The sequence below is a fragment of the Macrotis lagotis genome, chromosome 1 (assembly GCF_037893015.1).
Source record: "Macrotis lagotis isolate mMagLag1 chromosome 1, bilby.v1.9.chrom.fasta, whole genome shotgun sequence".
Lineage (NCBI taxonomy): Eukaryota > Metazoa > Chordata > Mammalia > Peramelemorphia > Peramelidae > Macrotis > Macrotis lagotis.
This window is the reverse complement of record NC_133658.1, coordinates 452,303,474-452,319,260: the sequence shown is the minus strand read 5'-3', so window position 1 is coordinate 452,319,260 and position 15,787 is coordinate 452,303,474. Positions and strand designations below refer to the sequence as shown.

Sequence of the window (15,787 nt, the reverse complement as noted above, 5' to 3'; positions counted from 1 at the left end):
TATTCATAAACTCACAGAGAGATGTGTCTTTCATAGAACTGCAGAATTTAGAACCAGGAAGGACCTTAGAAGTCATCTAGACAAATCCCCTCATTTTACAGGTGAGGAAAAAACTGAGGCCTGGAAAGTTTAAGTATCTGACCAAGGACATACAGACTGAAAAGTGACAGAGAGAGGATTTGAACCCAGCCCTTCTGTATTCCAATCTACCACTCTTTCCATAGCAACACATTGCCACCTGCTCTACCTCTCCTTCAGCAGATGCTCTGGCAAAAAAAAAAAAAACCTGGGAACTGAGCACTACCACCAAGCCCTTTCTGCAGAAACATAGTTTTATTATTCCAACGGTAAGCCAAAAAGAATAAGAGCATATTTAATATAAAATGGCTTTAGAACATGTCAACTCTAAGGTCGTAAAGAATAGTTTTCTTGAAATAATTGTTTCTATCAGTGGTCATCTAGTAAAGGGGATTGAAGATAGTGGATTCATTAAGGAGAGTTAAATATCACAAAATTCATTTAAGTTGCCTTGCACCTGTTTAATCAAAATGATTTTCTGCTACTCTAGATTACAAGCTAAATTTCAGCAGAGACAGATTAATGACTGATCTACTAAAGCCCTACCGTGTCCTTTGTCACTGCCTCAGTGGAACCACTATTTTATCAGTAAACTACACTTGCCCTTGAAACTCATTACAGCTAAGATACTGAGATCAAATGAGCAATTCTGACTCCTCACAGCCTCTCCAGATCGCCTACTGCTGAGATGGACAAATCCTACACAGCCTGTGGGATGAGGAATGGAATCCAGCCAGTTCATATGGCCTCATTAGAATTACAAATCTAGGTCACTCATAAGCAAGTCCCATGCTTTTGATTCTTTGAGTCTTTATAGGTAATTATCCCAGAGTTAAATGTCAGGGCCTTTTGAATGTGTGCAAAAGAAAGAACATGCCATTCATGTTTAGTCTAATCAAGGGGCAGATTTTCATAAAATCAGGAGTTTATCAATGGAGGGAAGATGAGCCTTGTTCTATCACCCCACAGCAAAAATTCCAGGAAGTTGCTTCCAGATTCACATTGGAGCTGATCCTCAGAGGTGGTGCTTATGAAAAGATTACCATTTCACAAAAAAGGAGGATTCATTCAGAAGCCAGATGACTTTTGATTATTGAATTCATGGACAGAAGCAAGAATATGAATAATCCAAAATGCTAATAAAATCTTTTTTTCCCTCACATAATGCCCTCTTCATTGTTTTTTCTCAGTTTTTTCAGTTGTGTATGACTTTTCATGATCCCATTTTTTGGCAAAGCTCCTGGAGGAGTTTTCCATTTCTTTCTCCAGCTCATTTTACTGATGAAGAAACTGAGACCAATAGAGTTCAGTGACTTGCCCAGGGTCACACAGATCCTTCTCTGAGGCCAGATTGAACTTAGGAAAAGGTGAGTCTTCCTGAATCCAGGCTTGGCATTGTACCTACCATGTCACCCTGCTGCCCCATCTTTCATTAGGTCTTGCTTAGACTGATGACACAGTAATTCTCCTGGCCTCTCTAAAGGCACCATAGTGGTACAGCGGAAAGATAGCTGGATCTGGAGTTAGAGGATCTATACTCAAATTCTGGTTCTACCACATATTATCAGTACTCCAACCCAGATCTATTTTATAATCCATAAAGTTGGACAAATCACCCCAAATCATAATTGGCTGGAATCCTTTATCTCTAAAAGAAAGAAATTGAACTGAAGGACTTCTATGACCCCTTACACTTTTTAAACCTGAGATCCTGCAATCCTGAAGATAATCAGAAAGTCAAGACAAAAAGTTCTTTCAAATGAGATCATCCAACATTTAGTAGTCATTGATTTTGCTTCTTTGGAATAGGCAAAAATACCATGTTACATATATTCATGATATACCTTTACATCATGTCTGGCAAACACCAGAGTAGGAAAAAAAAATCCACTGGTTTACACAATTTTTTAATGACTAGAAAATATCAAAGTTGTAAGAACCAGGCTTTCTTTGACCAAATAAATAATGTTTACTTGTACCAGGATCTAGTATGAGACTCTGGATGAGCCTTAATACATCCAATGTTTGTCCTTCATTTTTCAAAGAAGATCATGACATCAGGAAGATGATGCCATGACAATTACGTGAACTGGATTTGAGTGAAGGGATCCTGTTCTAGATCACCAGTCTCACTTTTTCCTCCTAAGACATCTGGATCCAGATAGAAATCAAGACAACTGGAGATGATGGCCCTGAATGCAAGGCAGTCAGGGTTAAGTGACTTGTCTAAGGTCACACAACTGTAAGAGTCAAGAATCTGAGGCCAGATTTGAACTCCTGCCCTTCTGACTCCAAGGTCAGTGCTCTGTCCTCTGGGCCACCTAGCCACCCACACCAATGCAAACATAACACTAATCTCATTATTTCAATTATTATTTTGCTAAGCCAGAAAGATTAGTCCCAATTACTTCTGTTACATTTATTGTCTGTACCAAATGATTATGATTGATCATCTACTACTTGATTGCAGTTATACTGCTATAGTGAACTATTAGTCATCCATTTCATGTGACTCAAACTACTTCATGTCTCCCTCAAGTTCTAAAGGGCAGGGGGCCATGTCTTAGACTTTCTATATCCTACACTGACCCTTGCATATAATGGCTCACATTTATGAAAAATCCAACATAGAAAATAATCTCCTTGAGGACAAGGAATATTTTCAATTTTCTTTGTGTCTCCAGCATATAACCACTACACAGAAGGTATTTAATAAATTTTGATTCAATTGAATTATGTAGAATTTATTAGAATTATATGGTAGCCTCTATTTTTGCCTTCTCTGGAAGAGATTAAAATGCCATGCTACACATATTCATAATATACCCTTGCAGTATGTCTGGCAAATTCCTGAATGAGGGGGAAAAAAAGTTCACTGATTTATATAATTTTTTCCCCAAGGCAATGGGGTTAAGTGACTTGCCTAAGCTAGGCAGTTATTAAGTGTCTGAGACCAGATTTGAACTCAGGTCCTCCTGACTCCAGGGCTCTACCATCTAGCTGCCCCAATTAACACAATTCTTGTATGACTAGAAGATCCCTGGACTATAAGGACCAATAACTTAAAAGTTTATAAAGTTCTTTCTTTAAAACAAAACAGATGGGGAAGTGGTATCCCCTTTTTACAGATAAGGAAACTGAGGCTTAGAGAAGTTACATGAATTACCCACAGTTATATAACTAGGAATTGGTAGAATCAGTACTCAAACCCAAATCTAATTTATAATCCTTCTATCCCTCTACCTAGCAGGTGTCTCATAGGTGCTCAATAAGTAATATGATAAAACAAAAAATGACTAAGGGGAGTTAATATAAGTCTTCAAATGCAAAAATGCCAAGCATGATGACCTATTATAATCTCTCTCCATTAGACATTTAGGAAAATTAAGGGCAACAAGGTGGCACAGTGGATAGAAAGCTGGGTCTGAAGTCAGGAAGTCTAAAGTTCAGTTTCAGCCTGAAACCCTTACTACCTATGTGAATTTAGACAATTTACTTCATCATTATTTGCCTCAGTTTCCTTAACTATAAAGGAAACTTTATAATCTCTACCTCCCTCTCATATTTATCAGAAGGATCAAATTAATGTTTTTGTTATTCAATCATTTTTCAATTGTGTCTAATTTTTCATGACCCTATTGGAATTTTCTCAGCAAAGATAGTGGAGTGGTTAGCCATTTCCTTTTCCAGTTCATTTTACAGATGAAGAAGCTGAGGCAAACACAGTTAAGTGATATGCCCAGTCACACAGATAGTCCCTAAAATCAGATTTAAATTCAAGAAGAGGAGTCTTCCTGACTCCAGGTCCAACGCTCTAGCTACTCTTCCACCTATATAAGTGTTAGCCATCATCATTTCTAAACATTTTTTTGGTTTTCTTTCTAATTTAAAAGAAATTACTGGAATAGCTCAGAGGCTTTGGTTTTAGACCTCTTTGGGGGGAAAAATCAATTCAAAATATTTATTAAGCATCAACCATGTACACTATTTTAATTTTTTTAAAAAAAGTCTAGACTAATGGTGTCAAACTCAAATAGAAATAATCTGTACTGCAGGCAGCATGTTGACAATTTTAAAAATAAAATTATATGTTTTACTGTATTTTTATTTATTTCATTGTATATTTCCTATTTATACCTTAATCTGATTCCTCAGACTAATAGCAGGCCTTATGTTCAATATCTCTGGTCTAGCCTAGTATATGGCTCTCATTTCAAAAGTTTCAAAGATTACCTTAACACCAAAAGCTATTTCCTGGGAAGAGGAAAATACTAGGACACAGTGTACCTCAACTTTTAATTTCGTGACCACCTTAAGGATAGGAATTTGAAAATAACACAAAAAATTCACCGTCTTCTTCATTACTAAGAAAGAGTCTAGGAGAAACCCAAGGTAGATCAGCAAAGCTAAACCCAAAATGAGACAATTCCTCAGGCCAAATTTAAGCTTTAGGAACATTTTAATCATGGGCAAATTACAGGAATGGTTAAAAGTCCAGTTTAAAAGTCCAGTAGTGGGGTGGCTAGGGGTGCAGTGGATGGAGCACCAGCCCTGGAGTCAGGAGAACCTGAGTTCAAATACGGTCTCAGACACTTAATAATTACCTAGCTGTGTGGCCTTGGGCAAGTCACTTAACCCCATTGCCTTGCATAAAAAAAGTCCAATAGATATAGTGCTCACAGGCTAGAAGAACAGTAGACCCCCTACAAGTACAAATATATCCATTTGCTATGTAATCCAAGTAGTTCATAATGAGATGGCACTCAAACATTTTCAAAATGCTTCCTCACATTCTATGATGTAAATAGTGAAAAATTATTATTCCCATCTGAAAGCTATGGAAACTGAGACTTAACAAGGTAAAGTCATGTATCCATGTATACAACTAGCAACTGAAGAGCCAGTATTTCAAATCTAAGTCTTCTAATTTGAAACTCAGTCCTCTTTTGACTGTACCAACCTGCAGTTTAAAAAAAAAAAGGTTTTTGAAGGGCTTCCTTTTTTAAAAAATAACTTTCAACAAAATCATTTCCAAAGCTTTGACTCTATCCTTCCTTCCCATTTTTTGATCCTCAAAAAAAGCCAACAATCTTTTAAAGTTCCTCTTTTATTTCATTTCAATAAATAAAAACAAAATGAGTAATTTGGATCCTAATGCAATGCCTACCCACTCAAAGGCAAAGCTAGGATGCTCAGCCAGAGTAATAATTCAAAGGCCAACTGGATTTAGAGTCAGACAACCTGTATTTGAATCTTGGCTGTGCTACTTTACTTGACCTTGGGAAAATCATTTACCTTCTCTGTCTCTTAGTGTCCTCAGTAAAATGAGCGCCTGTATTATGTGATCTATAAGTTCCTTTACAGCTCTGTGAGCTATGATTTTATTTTTTCTGAGAGTGATAATAAAGGAGGGACCAGTTGGATTAACACCTGGTGTGCAGCACAGGCATAATTGGGATTATCATCCCCCTTGGGAAATTGTATTCCAGGGAAATCTCATCTACATTGAAACATATAAAAGTTCCTAATTAAATTAGACAATTTATATCATTAAACACATTGAGTAGCTTTAGCCAAAGATCTTTTGAAAAAAGAGACATCAAAGAATACAATTTGAATTGGGTCTGACTAATACTAATATTCAAGCCAGGAACTGGCAAAAGGAGTTAAGGAGTTTGGAAACTTGGGTATCAAACTGGCATTAAAAAATGTCCCAGGATCCTGCCTCCTGCCCTTTAGTTTAGGAAATGCCAATTGTAGTGGAAACATTCTCTCTCATTCTCTCTCTCTCTCTCTCTCTCTGTGTGTGTGTGTGTGTGTGTGTGTGTGTGTGTGTGTGTCTAAAATTCTGGTTGTGTGTGTTGAAGTATGAGATTCACAAATTTCTCATACATAGAGAACTCTGAAGCAATCAAGGAAAAAACGAGCTATTTTTAATTTCCAATAACTTGAATTAAGTCAATTCACCATCTCTTATGTTTATCAGTCCCTAATGTTTATGCAATAAAATATGCCCACCAGTACTATGTTCTTCCTATTTGGGAAGGATTCAGTACTTACAAACTGACCAATAAGACAATGACCAGAAAGAATAAACTGTACAAAGAACCAGGATTAATGAAAAGGTGGTTGGACAGATTTCCTTCCATAGTTTTGAGATGGATTGACAGGGGAGCATTCACCACAATTCTGTCAATCTGTCACAGAAAAACTAAGTAAATTTCTCACATCCCAGTAAACAAGTATAACCTATATCTATTTTTTCTCATGTAACAGGGATACTAGCTTAATGTATCCTTCTTTGTTCTTATTACAAGTCATCCCACCCAAGTACTCTTTCATGCATGAGAAAAACAGGTTCTTGGTTTTGAGGTGACCCTGTGACCCACAATGTAAAAGCAATGCTATGAGCTGCTGCTTCCCAGTCTGGCTATAGGAAAGAGGAGTCTCAAAGCCCTACTTCCTAGTGACAGATTCTGATTTCAGTCTCCAAGGAAGTAGATCTCCCCCCACCATGCCTTAACACCTGGTTTGCTATATAAACGAACAAGACTCACTCTCCCTGAAGAATCAACGGCAGTCTTCTGACGGTATAACCCATAGAATAGGCGTCTATATCATCCTCAGTGAATGAAGCTTTCCTTTTTCTACTGCTTCCTAAAATGATCCATCAACGTCAAAAGACTTACTGAGCTTGTTCTGTCTCTCTCTCTCTCTCTTTCTCATATTGGAAAGCTGAGTTGCTCTTCAATTTTTGATGTTATTATTGCGAGGTACCCCCCACCCCCAATTGGTCAATCATCTCTTTGCTATCCCTTAGACATATCTGAACAATTATTTTCTAGAGGAATGGCAAACTAACAAAGTTCTTTCCAAAGTTATCCTCCAACAAAAACGTAGCTACTGAATGTCATCCAGGCCACTATTGCCAACAGGACCAAAGGCCCTGGAGGTTGTACGATTTTGTTTGCACTAAAAATCCGCAGTAACTTCACAATGCTGTCCAAACCCCAGTAGCCCTATCCCAATAAACATACTCCTTCAGATCAACTTAATCATCCGATGCTATATTTCTCCATTCTTCCCTTCCCACCTCAAAGAAGACCACCCCTTTATTCCTCAATATCAGTGACTGGAGTATGATACTCACATCTCGAAATCTGTTCCAGTACTTGTCCCTGTCATACTGGGAGACAGTGCTCAGCCATTTGTCACTGTCCAAGAAATTGCCATTGTTGTGGCCGGTGAGCACCTCCGCGTGCCTGCTGTCCACTTGTAGGAAACACCACGCCAGGATCACCATGATGCCAGGCATCTGCAGAGCAAGGGGGGTTACAGGACAGATCGGGGTGCCTTGGGGTGGATGGGGCACAAGATTCGCATGCCTCACCCTGCCAGCTGGGAGATGGCGGTTGGGGGGCGTTAAGGGCAGGTGTTTTATTGGGAGCTACAGAACTTGTTTTCAGTTACCCTCCTTTTGGCCTATGTGGGGGTGCCCCATTACAGACCTTGACCTGGGCTGCTGTGTGGGGAAGGGAGGTCGCAAAGAAGCGCGGATGGGGGAAACGGAGTCTCCTGTGGCGGCAGCCACAGTGGGCGCAGAGTACACTGGAGTTTGGCGAGGAGGTTGGCATGGGGGGGGGGTCCCCTGCGCTTCTAGCAGCTCCCAGACTTCGCACCTGGAGCGCTAGGAAGGTAGCTGCGTCTTGCAGCAGCGTTCCTCAGCCGCCCCAGGTGATGCACACCTGCCCTTCCCGGGAAGCTCCCCTCCACCTCCCCTACCCCGACCAGGAGGAAGTTGGGGAGCCCAGAATTTGGCAGGGCACGTACCTTGCGGGGCAGCCCGGTGGGCGGCAGTCGCTGCTTGTGGCGGCCCCGCTCCGGCGGCCGCAGTCCGGCTCGGGCTGTGTGTCGGGGCCGCGGGCTCCGGCTCCCCCGCTCTCCCTTCGCCGCCTCCTCTCCGCGCTCCCTCTGCTTTGTGAGCTGCCTGGAGCTGGGACCGGGCTCCTCCGTGCTGCGGTCACGGCCGAGGCGCCCTCTGGCGCCCCCTGGCGGGCGCGCCGCCCAGCGGCGCTGCCGGCCCGGCTCCCCCGGCTCGTCTCCCCCGGCCCAGCCGCGGGCTCCGGGTCTGCCACAGCGGCCCCGCACATGCTCAGACGGGCCGCCCGGGTCCGGGGCTCCGGAGGCCGGCAGAGACGAGAGGCAGGATGAGAGCGCTTGAGAGGTGGGGGAGGAAGGCAAGGATCGGCATGGAGGAGGGAGCGGTGCCCTCACCCCAAATGCTCCCAGTGACACAGTGACCCAGATACTCACACTCACACCTTTGCACACACTTGCACCTGGCAGCACTAACCTGCTGGTGCCGGGAAAAGTGTCCCTCTCCCCACCAAGACGTCCAGCTCTGCCTTGCTCTGCAGAAGCCTGGTCCTGGGTAGCGGGAGATCTATCTCTTCATCTGTGAGGTCCAGCCACAACGGTGACTCTGTCTTGGACTTTTGGCCCGTCAGCATTTCAGAGCCTCAGTTTCTTGACCTGGAAAATAGGAATAAGAAATTTTACATCTCCTTCCCCAGATCTGCTTCCCCAATGATTTGAGACAATGGATGCAAAGTAAACTTTAACACATATAAATGTGAGTTATTACTGTGGTAACAACCAAAGCATTTTGTTTAAAGGACAGGAGTTTCTGTAGTTGTTTTCGGGGAAGTGGTGATGATGAATAAGGGACATGCCTTGGAGAGATTGTGAAGCATGGGTGGACACTTTAACACTGTTCTGGTTGAGAAGAGCCTTTTTCCATTGATTGTGTAGACTGAATTATAAGTATCTTAAAAAACCCTGAGTCAGTTTCCACAGTCTATCAGTTCCATTCACATTTTAGAAAACTCATAGTGTCCTGGGACACTCAGAGCCTTTTCTCTTTCTGGGCTATATATTCCCCAAGAAATAAAGCTTCCCTGGCTTTTTTTTTTTCATTCTTTTGGTCTCCAACTACAAGAGAGCAAGTCTTGGGAATCTGGAAGGTAGAATTCAGGCCAAGTGTTGCAACCAAAAATCCTAAGAAACAAAGTCACTTTTGAGGGCAACTTTCAGAACACCAGCCTAGCAATAGCAAAACATTCAATATTAATTTTGGTTTGGGTTATGAACTTGGTGGAATCATTGCTGTATAGGAACTAAGTTAAATTATGAGTCTAATTCTTCTCTCCCTCCAAATCTGAGTAGTAAAGGGGGAATTGTGTCCCAATATATCAGAATAAATGCTTGTACATTTGTTTTTGCTAAATCTTTAAAGAAACTATCCCTTTGTAAAAGGTAATCAGTGTTAAATTGTTCCATGGAACTGGGATGCTGGTCACTGGCTCAGACAGGATGCTCAAATCTGGAAGTCAAGAGACAAGCAGTCTGGGGAACATCATGGATCCAGCCAATGACAGCAGAGAAAAGACAGCCCACAAACTCTTCAAGGTAGCCTGAAACCCTAGAGGGAAGTGTAGCTAGTATGACCCAGGAAGAGAGGACCAGAGACTACATATTTCAGTTTGTATGTGATTTTTTGCCAATGGCAAGCACTTAACCTAACCCCACCTTTAACACTTCTACAATCCTATCTAAAGATTTTATTTGCAAGTAAATAACATTGTCATTTCTGAGAGATCCCTTCCCAGCCAAGTAAATTGAATTCATTGCCTTCAAGCCCTCCCCAAATCATGGAGGTCACATAGAACCAGAAACTCACCGAGAATATTAGCATCCTTTGGTCCCACCTCTTCATTTTCAATAGAGAATACTGAGGCTCAGGAGATAATGGATCCAAGGTCACAATCCAAGTTAAGATTCATGCTCCTGTGTTAAAACTAGAAACTAGTGCTCTTTGGGGAAATCTTTTTTGTGTTATACCCATCTGGGCCAAGAAAAAAGCATGTGGAAGCAGTAGCAAAAGTAATTCAAAACACATGCATATATATACACATGTATTTATATATATATATATATATATATATATATAGTTTGTACATGTATGTATAATATATATTTATCTTTGTATGTTTTACATACATGTTATACACATCTATGTTTATTTATACCTGATATATGTCTCACAATTATACATGTACATACCTGGAAAGCTAATACCATACACAGATATAGAGATAGAGAAAGAGAAAGAGATAGATAGAGATGATAAATATATAGCTGGACCAAGTAATGGTGAGAGAGGAGAGCAAATTCTCCTTCCCAATTATGACTAAGGCCCTGCTCAAATGGACTTGCTTTCCTTGGACTGACTCTGGGAGAAAGGCACAATGGAGCTGGGAAAGCCAGGTTGGAATGAAATGTTGGTTTTGCATAATCCCCCCCCCAAAAAAATGTTTAAAATAGGCTACACTTTCCTATAAAGGAAAGCTCTGCATTTCCATTCAGGAGTTAGGCGTATATCTAGCTTTGGAATTGGCTCATAATCCCAAACCCTACATGAGGATGCCCAATCCCTCTAAGATGATACTATCCCTCTAGATAGATAGGAAGAAAGATAGACAGACAGACAGCTAGATAGCTAGATTTTTTTGTAATTGTTCCCATGAGCTTTGCTCATATTACCTGTAAATTAAATGTGTACAAATGCATATGTGGGTCAGGGGATAGATGCATACCTTTAAGTATACCTCTATGGGAGCCTATCACAGAATCCTATCAGAGTTTGAAAAATCCTTAGAGACCAACAAACCCAAACCCCATCATGTTATAATGAATCAATAAGTATCTATTAAGTGTTTACTAGACATTGAGCTAAGAACTGGGTTTACAAAGAAAGTCCATGACTAATGATGGAGATAACATGGAAAGGAATCTAAAGAAGGAAGACTTCTCACCCAAGATCACACAGCAAATTAGTGGTCTAGCTGGGATTGAGTTAATGTTTTATCTGCCAAATTGAGTAAAAATCTAGCTTCTGAGGTTCTACTGCAGTAAATGAGAAATCTGTAGATGTCTGTTCTCAGACTTTGGGCTATGGTTCTCCAGGAGGATGGTATAAGTTGGTTATAAAGAACATAGAAAAGAGAGAGAGAAAAGACAAAACAGTCTTAGAATTAGGAGAATCTAAATCCTCTACTTATTTTTCCTTGCTTTGGGACAAAAGTGATTTCCAATCCATATAAGATTCTAAAAACAAGAGGAAAAATTGAAGGAATAATAAGCCTAGGAACTAAACCTATGATTTCATAGATATACACTGTAACTGAAAAGGAAGGAAAAGACTCCAATGAACACAAGTGAGCACCTTCTCTAAAACTTAGAGTCTTAGAGAGCCACCTAAACCTGAAGGTTAAATGACTTGTAGGTCTCACTGCCAAATCCTCCCTCCCAAATCTTCCTGGCTTCAAGTCCAGCAACTGCAGCACTACTACTACCATTTAACACATGCTTTAAGCTTTGTGAAGTCCTTATTTCATTTGATCATCTTGGTGTCTGTTTCTTAGGTTCACAGCCAAACCATGGTGCAGAGGAATAAAGAAAAATTCTTGGACAGCTTCTCAATCATCTCCTGGTATACTCCTGGTGTCTAAAGAAAAGGAGGAAGGTCTCCAGCAGGCTGAATGGAGACATCTGGTGAATTTATGAAAGAACATACACAAGAGTTGCACATAATGAATAGGTAGTAACAGGTTATATTGATCATATATCTATGATCTCATATACTTATAAATTGAATATTGATGACCCTACCTGCCTTCTATCTAACTTTACCTATGAGAGAGTTTCTTGGCTGACCAGTTTCAATGGCAACCCACTTACCCTTTCTCCAAGTACCCCTTTGTAGACTAAGCCACAGCCAAAAAAAAAAAAAAAAAAAAAAGGATATTTCTTTCTACAAATCCTATCCTGGAATAGGGGTTTCTGAAGTAGGAAAGGTATTTTTGCTACACTTAACCAAGGCTCAGACCCAAGCTTCTGTGTTCACCTCCCCTCTCCCTAGCCCCCAATTCTGTATCTCTCCTTCTCTAGACCCTGCCTGTCAGGAAAAGGACATAGGAAGGTACATGTCATCAAGTCAACCAACACCTGGAGACAGATGAGTGGAAAGGGAGGGGAAAGGAAAAGAAGGATGCCAGGTTTACAAGCCTATGTTCTGAAGCACAAAGGAGCTAAAATCAATAATATGCCTTGAGGCTATGTTTTCAAATTTCTCTTGTTACTACGGAGCTATAATAATTCCTCATTTCAACATAGTTCCTATTTCCAAAGAGTCCCACAAGTTTTATTTTCCAATCTAATGAATCCCTAAAACATGGCCCCTGGGAAATACAAAGGAGTTACTATGATCTCTATTTTATAGTTGAAGAAAGAAAGCAGAGAGGTTAAGTCATTTTCTGAAGGCCACACAGTAAGAAGTGAGAATGAAACCCAGTTCTCTACCTCTCATCCTAGTGATCCTGGAAAAAAAGCTTGTGCTGCTATATAGTCTTTCTTAAAACCATGAAGTTGGACTTTAGGACCTGCTGTAGTGAGTTTGGGTTACTGATTTGGGAATGAGATAGAGAAAAAAATTAGGACAAAATATGTTTCATAATGGCAAATGAGTTCTTTTTAAAGATATGTTCTGATTGCTCTAAAACTAAAATAGAGAGAGACAACTAGGTGGTACAGTGTATAGAACCCTGGTCCTAGAGTCAGGAAGAGCTGAGTTCAAATGCAGCCATAGACACCAGCTTTGTGACCTTAGGCAAATGACTTAATCCCATTACCACACAAAAAAACAAACCAAAAGAAAGGGACTAAAATTGAGTTCAGCCTGCTAGATGAAGTTAAAATAATGTGACTTAACTATCCACATAGGAAAAACTAAGTGAATGAAGAATACCCCCATTCAAACTATAATATACAATTGGATAGGCAATTTATAGAGCTTCTAATTCATATATGTATATATATATATATAATATATATGCATATAAATAAATTGTCCCTCTAACTGCATATCATAGTTTGAACAGTAGCCATTCTTCATCCACTAGAATTTATAAACACACACACACAAACACACATAAAATTTGGGGATACCAGACCTGTGCTTTCATTGGCATAAAAATTCCTTGGTGAAGAACTTCTTATACCAATTCAGAGCAATGCCTTCTCTGTTAGCTATCTAGAGCACTGAGAGGTTAAGTAATTTACTCAAGGTCACAAAGTCAGTGTGTATCATAAATCAAATTTGAACTCAGATCTGCATTGATTAGGAAGTCATTCTCTAACCACTAAGATTTCCTGAATGAAAATGAATCCTCTCTAGAAGACAATGGAAAAGCATTTGATGAATGTGAGGACCACAATACTTTACAAACAACAAATTATGAAGAAGTGGAATGAAGCATGTCATCAAATACATAAGCAAAAATGGACTGGTTATGTGATGAGAGCAAGGGATAATTGATGTAGAGTCCATCTGCTCCTCAGATATCCTCTTGATGTCAAGAGAAAGCAAGGAAACCCCACCCCAATTTGCTGGGTAAGCCCCTTTTATCAAATGTAAAGGAGAACATGGATAAGTCACACATTGGTAAAAATTATGGCTAGGTTGCAATATGAATCAAAGGAAATACTTAATCTGTAAGAACACAGATCCATGTGAATATTTAAGGATACCTAAGTCTCTACCACAGAAAAGAGAAGCCAAATGACAAGCACATTGATATGTGTGATAGTGACTGGTTGCGCCAATTCATCTGGTAACATATAAAAATATGTTGATTACTATATGTAAAGTTACATATATATATACATATATAATAGCATAAATATATTTGTGTATGTGAGTGAAAATAGTTTCACTCCACCACCCTGCATTTCCTATGGCTATTCTAAAGGCTAACCTTGTTCCTCTTCACCTCCCAGAGTCAATAAGATCAGAGACATTTGTGGGGCATTGATTGGGGTGATATTAATTTTCAAAAAGAACAACCCCCCAGAGAGATGAAAAGAATAAGGATAACCATAATACCACAATGTTCATATGACCTTTAGGAGAAGCAACTTTGGTTTTTCTCCCTTCAATTTCTAGGATCTTTTAAGTCACAGAAAGAAAAAAGGAATGCAGGTTTGAATTAGCCTCTGGGTATTCGACCCAAACAGAGTTGCCTTAGGTCATTCTTCTGTCTGAGGGTGGGTCATTAAAAAAAAATACATACTGCTTTGAGAGAGAGTACCAGAAATGCAGGAAATAGCAGAGATGTTGGAAGTAAGCAAGAAAAGAAGGGAACTTAGTATGTGGTTGGACTTCAGTAAATTACAAATAGAATGAGGACTGTCTCCAACCCAGGAACACTTGCCTAGCTTTTTCTCCCAGCAACAAAAATGGCCACACAAGAGGACAGAGGAACAAAGTTTTATTCCTGGGTGAATTGCTTTTTTTTCTTCATCCTTTTGAGTCTATGAAATCAAGCAAAGCTTGGCAAGAATCCTTTGTTTATGCTTGCCTCTGTGATGACAGGAGGGACCAGTGCATAAAAGAGGAAGGGGGAAAGCTGTATTCCCATCACTCTGGAATTCTAGTCCTTTATAACCTTCTTTGACAACTTAATTTTCTAGGATTGTTTGGACAGCTCCTTCCCAAAAAGGTTTAGATGGCAAAGTAGTGAGTGGGGTTATTTGGAGAGGGCTTTACTATTTAGATAAGATTTTATGCATACTTATATATGTATGTATGTTTGTATGATTATGATGGTCAGGAGTATTCTTGGGAGGAAAGGAAAGCCTTTTTCTTATTTGGTGGTGATTTTAAGTCCCTACATAAAGGTGAACTCCTATTACCTCCGTGGAAAAAGGGGGTAATCACTACTGGGTCTATACAGTGAAGAGATTATGAAAAAGGGTAAAAACATCACTTGTACAAAAATATTCAAAGAAGCCTTGTTTGTGGTGGCAAAGAATTGGAAATTAAGTGAATGTCCTTCAATTGGGGAATGGCTTAGCAAACTGTGGTATGTGTATATCATGGAAAACCATTGTTCTATTAGAAACCAGGTAGGATGGGAATTCAAGGAAACATGAAAGGATTTGCATGAACTGATACTCAACGAGATGAGCAGAACCATTGTACACCTTAACAGCAACATGGGGATGATGATCAACCTTGATGGACTTGCTGATTCCATCAGTGCAACAACCAGGGACAATTTGGGGCTATCTGCAATGGAAAATACCATCAATATCCAGAGAAAGAATTGTAGAGTTTGAACAAAGACCAAAGACTATTAACTTCAGTTTAGAAAAAAAAACCACTATCTTATTGTGTAATTTTGCTATCTCTTATACTTTTATTTTTCATCCTTAAGGATATGATTTCTCTCTCATCACATCCAACTGAGATCAATGTATACCATGGAAACAATGTAAAGACTAACAGACTGCCTTCTGTGGGGGGTGGGGGGATGGAAGCAAGAATGGGGGAAAAAATTGTAAAACTCAAAATAAAGGCAGCTAGGTGGTGCAGTGGATAGAGCACCGGCCCTGGAGTCAGGAGTACCTGAGTTCAAATCCAGCCTCAGACACTTAATTACCTAGCTGTGTGGCCTTGGGAAAGCCACTTAACCCCATTTCCTTGCAAAAAAACCTCAAAATAAATTTTTAAAAAATTTTCTAAGGGGGGGGTGGTAATCCCTCAGTTAAATTCTCTGAAAGAGCCAAAATTTTATATTATCTCCTTGAT

The 15,787-nt window shown here is 39.9% G+C and overlaps 1 protein-coding gene across 4 annotated transcripts in view; it reads right to left on the bottom strand.

Annotated features, from left to right (window-relative positions):
- Nucleotides 1–15,787, bottom strand: part of SPOCK1 (SPARC (osteonectin), cwcv and kazal like domains proteoglycan 1) — a 1,031,033-nt gene that overhangs the window by 834,959 nt on the left and 180,287 nt on the right. For all 4 annotated transcript variants that reach the window (XM_074213490.1, XM_074213491.1, XM_074213492.1 and 1 more), the window contains 3 exons: nt 8,432–8,610; nt 7,909–8,294; nt 7,229–7,393 (listed from right to left, as the gene is read on the bottom strand). In XM_074213490.1, coding sequence (XP_074069591.1) covers nt 7,229–7,393; nt 7,909–8,294; nt 8,432–8,588 — 708 coding nt within the window. In that variant the 5' untranslated portion in view covers nt 8,589–8,610. The remainder of the gene's footprint in view (nt 1–7,228; nt 7,394–7,908; nt 8,295–8,431; nt 8,611–15,787) is intronic.